Source organism: Rhinolophus hipposideros (genome assembly GCF_964194185.1).
Source record: "Rhinolophus hipposideros genome assembly, chromosome: 24".
Taxonomy (NCBI): Eukaryota; Metazoa; Chordata; class Mammalia; order Chiroptera; family Rhinolophidae; genus Rhinolophus; species Rhinolophus hipposideros.
In genome coordinates, this window is record NC_138070.1 from 36,543,412 (window position 1) to 36,550,871 (window position 7,460).

Below are 7,460 nucleotides of genomic sequence, written 5' to 3' on the forward strand. Positions count from 1 at the left end.
ACCTGTGTACAAGGGGTTATAATCACATTGCTAGCACACTCAAATATACCAAATCTATCCAGCAATAATAACAGGACACAAACTACTGATGCATGCAATATCATGGACGAGTCTCAAAAATATTAGAAAAGAAGCCAGGCGGGCACAATAGTGCATTGTTTGATTCCGCTTATATAGAAGTCTAGGAAATACAAACTAATCTGTAGTGACAGAAAGCAGGTTAGTAGCTGCTCAGGGACGGGGTAGAGAACGGATTGACGGCAAAAGGACACAAATAAACTTTAAGGGGCGATAGACATGTGCTGTGTCTTATGGTGATTCCACAGTGCTTTCATTTGCCAAAAACGATCAGCCTCTAAATAGGTTTAGTTTATTGTACATAAATTAGATCTCGATAAAGTGAAAAAAAAAAAAAAAAACAGAAAACACGTCAGGCTCTTTCCTTTTGAATCAGAGCCTCTGTCTAGCCTGGAAAGTTCACTAGACTTACCATTTTAGCCTGAGGCTGTCATGGTGACATGGGCCCACACAGAGTAACTCCCTGAGCTCCTCAGGGCCTCAAGTCTCATCTTTAAAATGAGGCTTTTATCATGTGATTTACCTCACGGGACAGCTGTCTTGATCAAGATGGATAGTTAGTGTATGTGAGAGCAATCTTCAACTGCAAAATAACACGCATGTAAAGGAGTGCTGTGTGAGGCTTCCTTGCTGTACCCAACTGTAGGATCCCTTCAGCCCCAAATTGTCCATGGTTTGTCTTCTCTTTCAACCCCCCTGCCCGCCCCCCGGGAAAGCAACCCCCACCCAGAATCCACCACAATTCAGAGCTGCTGTGTTAACCAAGTATTTTCAGGGAATCCGGTGTCAATACACCAGGTAGGCTGGAAAAGGCCAGAGAAACTGGATACTTTAATTCCTGAGCTCTTCAAGATGCCTCTCAGTGCTTGAGTAGCCAGCTCTGAGATGCTTTTATCTTTGGGCAGTGAGGCATAGCTAACACAGCTTCCTTTCCAGAGCAAAGACACTTTTTCCAGCTCTTTCCTTCTGCCGCTGTCCGCCTCTTTAACTAGGCATTGTTTAAACATTCTCAGTAGGAAAAAAGGACAAGAGCCATGTAAATCCTTGCCTAGAACCTCAACCAGCATCTCATCTCCTTCCTTTTCTTCCAGTCCAACACAATAATTCCATAATTACATTGATCTTGTGTCCAGATTATACTTTTAACTTCTCCAAGTCCTTTCCTACCCTGATCTCATTTTGTCTTTACAAAGCCTTGTTAGTGACACAGGACAGGTATTGCCACACACAGAAGCTGGTCAGGATATTGATAAAAAGGGGTTAAACGGAAGACCAAAAAGTTTTAAGTGTCATTCAGAAGCTGAACTAGAACTCTGGACATCTGACCAATGTCACAGTTTCCTTTTGCAAGATTATATGTCTCAATCATTCATTAGGAAACATTCAAAAGCCACTGGCTATAGAAAAAGTCCTGGCCCCAGGCAGTTTCAAGCAAACCCCAACCAAAACAAAAGGCACAGTTCTGGCAGCCAGGGCTCCTCAAATTCATTGTTCAGTGACTGGTTCCCACACTTGGCCTCAAGCTACAGAAAGGCCAGTAGGGGGATAGGATGAAATCCAGTAAGGTTATGCAAATCAACGACTGTATCAGAGTTCCTGTCTGGTCTTCTCCAGACAGCTCCTCCTGGCCTTACGAGTCCTCTTCCTCAGGCCTTTGCCCAGCATACACACTCTTCCTTTTCTTTCCACCAACCTCACTCCAGTCTTGACAAAGTTAGACTTTTACCTTTAGAACTTTTGGAACAGAGAAGAGCTATTGGGCATAGAAAGAAAAAGGAAGGGATAGGCCATTTTGGCCCCTTAAAAGTTTTTTTCCTGAGGCCTTCCTAATACTTCTTGATTTTCTGCTTGCTTAAACACACACACACACACCCCCCAAAAAATCACCACTCTTCAATCCTCCATGTGGCGGGTTCTTCCACATCAGTGGACCTCTAGGTTGGGCAAAAGGTCATAAGGTAGGATGGAAAAACCCCAGTGCAGCTCCAGGGGAGTAGTGAGGTAGAAAGAACATATCCTGAGGTCACCTGTTTGTTCAGCACTTCTTCCCTGTAGCTCCATCAAGCACTTAAGAAGCATGCACTAATTAATCCTGTCCCCTTTAGAGGGAGTCAATGGGGCCCTGAGGGTTTAAGTGAGTTATCCAAGACCACAGAACTGCACAGGCTAGAATGGGACCTGGAACTTGTTGGACTCTGAGCCAGGTAGAATGTCCATTCTTCTTGATGAGCAACACCAGGCCCGGTTATACCCAGAGGGTAAACCACAGCTGTCAGCCTTGGCCACCACCATTGTCTCCAAAGGGCCATGTTCCAGACATTGGTCTCATCCCCTCTTCCCATCACAGCTAAGTCATCCTGATCCCAGGAAACCATTCCTGCTGTCTCCTGCTTTCAATTTCATCACGTTCCTTCCTCCAGGCTTAAAAACCTAAAAAAGAGGCTTCTGAGCAGCTAAGCCTGATGCCCTTGTTCTCTTCCTTTCCAACTCTCTAAAATAAAGTTAAAAGTCTGCTCTCTGAAATCTTTGATGGATGGCCCTCTGGAGAGACCCCTCTTCTTACTGACCTGAGGTAAGTTATTAAGGGGAAGGCTGACCACATTGGCCTTTCTAGGTTGAGGTAAAAGAGATGCCAGCCTGGGTAGAGAGTGGAAATCAGGGATTATGTAACTGCCAAGGGCTCTGCCCACTCCAAGGCAGAGCATTTGAGGGAAACAGAATAGCAAACCCAACCTCCCTCCCACCTAGACTATTTTATCATGATCTACTCTGTCACCTTTTCAGTAAAGAGAGGCAGTGCTAGTAATAATAATAGTAGCTATAATAGGCTGAACAACGGCTCCCCAAAAGATAGGTACCTAGATAGTACCTAGAGCCTGTGAACATTACGTTATGGCAAAAAAATAAAATAAAAATGATTTTGCAGATATAATTAAGAATCTTGAGATGGGAAGATTATCTTGAATTACCCGGGGAGGCACTAAATGCAATCACAAATGTCTTTACAGAAACGATGCAGAAGGAGATTTGACACAGAAGAGAAGGTAATGTGACCATGGAGGTAGAGACTGGAGTGATGCCGCCACAAGCCAAAGAATGCCAGCAGCCACCAGGAGCTCTAAGAGGCAACAAACGGATTCTCTCCTAGAACCTCCAGAGGGAGCACAGCCCTGCTGTCGCCTTGATTTCAGCCCAGTGACACTGATTTGGGGCTTCTGGGCTCCAGAACAGTATGAGAATAAATTTCTGTTGCTTAAAGCCACCCAGTTTGTGCAGCAGCCGCAGACACTAACATAATAGCTAACAGCTAATGAGTGCCCACTATGTGCCGGACATTGCACTGACATGTTACCCACATTGATGTGTTACATTCCAGCCATGGATATGAGGCCTGAGCTGAGCAAGCACACTGCCTGGGTTTGAATCCCAGATTCACTGCTTCCTATTATGACCCTGAGCAGTTGCATAATCTCTCTAAACCTTTGTTTCCCAATTCATAAAATGGGCATATAGATACTTTTCTTGTTTGGTTGCTAGGAGGATAAAATGGATAGTAGGTAAAGTGCTTTGAACAGTACCTAGTAAGTGCTCAGCAAATGCTAGTTGTAATGAGATCTCAGTGGTTGAACAAGCCAAAATTAGACCCTCATCCTAATCTATCAGGACGTGGACAAGTGCAGGAAAAAAATGTCCCTTTAAAGCCAGTTTGAATAGCAAACATGATGGTCTGAGGAGTTAAGTATTTCTTTCCTTAATTAAGCAATTTATTAGGTTGGTGCAAAAGTAATTGCAGTTTAAAAGTTTAAAAATAATTGCAAAAACCGCAATTACTTTTGCACCAACCTAATCGTTCCTTACACTGGCCTCATTTCATAAAGGGAAAATGCCTGGGACTGTGCTAATTCTGCAGCATCACCCAGCAGACTTCCAGGCCCCTATCTACCATTCTTAAGGAGAGCTATGCTCAGTCATCATCCATAGGCTATGTGCAACCATCATCCACAGGAAGGACCTATCTTGCAGCATCCACACCTGACACACCCCTGCAAAGCCCACCACATCTTCTCCCTGCAACTCTGGCATCAGGAACTGAAGCCCCTGTGCTTGGAAGCCAGTGGGACACAGAAACATCAGTCTATATTATGGCCTTCCAAGGCCACGCCAACCTGACCCAGCAGGCTTGGTAGAATGATAAAAATCAGAGGTCTGCTTTGATTAAGAGGTTACAGCTAGGTTAGTAAAGAAAAATCAAGGTTTGCCCAGAGGCCCTAGAAGGGAAACCTAGAGTTATCATCTGAAAATTGGAAGGGGGCGGAAGAGAAAAAAAAAGTTTCATTAACTTGGCCCTTCCTAATAAAGTTTCCCCAACCTGCCACTCCAGGTGATGTAATTCAAAGAAGCAGCACCCCACAGGATCCCAGGCTGTCTGTTCCCACCTAAGAAATGTGAAAGCAACCAAGGGAGAAGGGCCTGACCTCTGCGCCTTGGCTTCCTTCTGGGCAGGGTTCCGGCCCCACAATCGTAGCTGCCCAGCTCCAGAAGCCCCCTGCTGCTACTGTTGCTGCCTTGTGCTGGGACCAGGCCTCTTCGCAGCAGGCAGCAGGGGCAGCCACCTGCGCTCCCTCTGCCTTTCCCTACCCCACCCTCCTTGGGGAAGAAGGATGTTGGAGGACAGCTCCCCCTCCTTGTTCTCAGGCACCCACAGATTTCTGTGCTGCCGTCACCACTGACAAGAACTGAGGTCCCCTGAAAGAACTGCTTTCCTTATTCCTACTCCCGATCAATGAACACGCAGCAACACCCACGATCCCGCTCCTCCTACTCCGGTGAGAGACCCAACCAGAGAGCAGCATCCGGACCTGGAAGCCGCTGCAGCGGGAGCGCCGGCCTCCCCGCCCCGCCGGTCCCTCGCGGTCTCGCAGCTATCAAGGGGATCCTACGCGAGCCCCGCGCTCCGGATCCAGAGGGAAGCTGACTCCTCCGGGGCCCCGCCTCCCCAGGGCTCGGCGGTCAGCGGACCACGGCCGAGCCCCGCGCGCGGAGGCCGGGCGCTGGGAACGGTCCCCGGCCTCGAACCAGGTGCCGTGTCCTGGAGACACGCCTCACTTCGGGCACTGCCAGCAAGCCCCCAGTGCGGCGCTCCCGCGCGGCGGCGTCCCCTGCACCCGGCGGGGAGGGCGCGAGAGCCGGCTCCCGCGCGCCCATCCTGCCCTCAGCACGACGCGGGCAGTGGGCAGCGCGCCGCCCGTCCGGCGGGCGCCGGGAGGCGAGCTGGAGCGAAGCCGAGGGTCTGCCGCTTGGGACGGGGGCGTCCGAGGGCCGCAAGCCCGGCTACTTACGCGCGGGCTCTGGGGAAGCCCATGGACAAGAGCACGTCCAGCGCCGACCCATGCTTGATGGTGCCGGGGCGCTGCTGGCGGATCCTGCGCGGGGTGACTTTGCTGTACAGCTCTTCTCTCGCGGCCATGCCAAGCGCGGTGGGGTGGCCGTCCTGAGCCCTGGCTCAGAGGCCGGCCATCGCCGCGGAAGATGCTCCAGGCGGGTCGTCCCGGCGGCAGGACGGCGCTAGACCTCGGTCGGCAGGGGCTCGGGCCGACGGCGGGCGGGAGGCGGCGCAGAGGCGGAGGCGGCGCAGCGCTTCCCGGTGTGGAGTTCCGACGCTTCCTGGTGCGGCCCCGAAGCCACCGCGGCCGCCGGCGGCTGCGGCCCGGCCAGCAGTGCAGCGCCGCGGGCCTCCGGTGCCCCCAGCGCGGCGTCCGCGGCGGCGTCGCTCCTCCGCCTCCCGCCGCCCCTTCTCCCCGCAGTCCGGGAATTTGCAATGAGTAATTTTTGAATGGATCAAAAAGGAAAAGGAACCGTGTGGGCGGGCCCTGCCGGGCCTGTGCCGGCCCCGCCCCTCTCTTAAAGCCGCCGCGCCGCCGGGGGTGCTGCAGGCGGCGGGCGCGCAGGCCGCGGAGGCCCGGGCTTCTGCCGGGAACGTTGGACCCCGCGTGCGCGGCTTGGGGGCGTGGGGATCGGCGCTTGTGCCAGCGCCCCTACCTTCTCCGTGCCAGGCCTATAGGGCCAGAAGGGCCTCAAGACGCCAGAGCAATCAATTCAAGTTTCAAGTGCTTCTAGGTGGGGTTAATAACGCAAACTGAGAGAACCGATGGATGACATTAATGAACTAGAAGGCCAAGCCAGAAGGCCCAGATCAAAGGTGCTGCTTTCAAAACACTCTGCAAAACCTAGAGGATTGTTATGGCCGTTGAAGACCAATTCTATCAGCCGGACAAGTGGCCATACTGAAAACGTAACATGCTCTCCATGAATAAGATAGTGACGTCAGGGTAAAGAGTGGGACCTCAGGCTCTCGGTTCTGGGAGGAGAGAGGAAAAAGAGGGAGAGGACAGGGCAGAAAGAGGAAGAGAAAAGAAGATGAAAGGAGGAAAGAGGAGGAGACAGGACGTGGGAAGTAGAAGGAAGGTGGAGGCAGAAGGAACGGAGAAAGCACACTTTCTAACTGTAAGATGTATTCAAATGGAACGGGTTGATTTTCATTAGAGAATGAGTACGCTGTCAATAAAAGGATTCAAAGAAAGACTGGATCATCACTGGTCACCGTCAGGAATAAGCGAACTGCTTCATAGGCTGGACAAAACTACTCACACCTCAAATAAGATGGACTTCCTACCCATACCTACTCTCCCATGCCCCACATCATGAACTTGACTGGGAGATGTTAAGGCTCTTTCACTCCGAGATAACTTACTGTACTCAGTCAGAGACAAAGACCCCACTTGGTGTAATGGAAAAGGCACAAAGTAAACCCTAGCTGCTCCTCTTTTTCAGGTAATGATAATAATAAAACTTAACATATATTAGACTCTTCTATGTGTCAACCATTATGCTAAACAAAATAAATGAATTAATTCGTTGAATTTTTACAATGGCCCTATGCAATGTCTATGATTTACTATCCCAGTTTTACAGATGAGAAAACAGCTCTGAGAGGCTGGGGAAGATCTTAGAGCTGGGAAGTGCATAGCCAGAGCTCTGATCCACTCTGGTGCTCTGGGCAAGCTGCTTCTGCCTTCCACACAGCCCCATGTCCTTATCTGTATGCATCATAGTACCTTGCATTACACGCACTGGGTTCTCAAAAAATGTCAGCTCTTTCCCCTGTTTGGAGTGTGGAGGACAGATGGTGACCACAACTCACGAGCAGGTTTTTGATGTTGCTTTATAAGGCATCTAAACATTTTACCAGGGGAAATGATACAGCTTAATTCTCCTAGCCCAGAATTGGTTTTCTAAAGAATACCCAGTGGTATTTGGAATGGAGAGATAAGGACTACTGGGGCTTAAGGAACAATGTGCATAATTCTGCCTCCTGCTGTGTA

General features: G+C 50.2%; 1 protein-coding gene across 2 annotated transcripts in view; it reads right to left on the minus strand.

Annotated features, from left to right (window-relative positions):
* UBASH3B (ubiquitin associated and SH3 domain containing B) overlaps nucleotides 1–6,997 on the minus strand; it is a 145,668-nt gene extending 138,671 nt beyond the window's left edge. Inside the window, exon 1 of one of the 2 annotated variants that reach the window (XM_081037173.1) lies at nucleotides 5,418–6,997. In XM_081037173.1, the coding sequence (XP_080893299.1) occupies nucleotides 5,418–5,545 (128 nt within the window). In that variant the 5' untranslated portion in view covers nucleotides 5,546–6,997. The remainder of the gene's footprint in view (nucleotides 1–5,417) is intronic. The other variant, XM_081037174.1, reaches the window with a different exon arrangement.
* Between the last annotated feature and the right edge of the window lie 463 nt (nucleotides 6,998–7,460).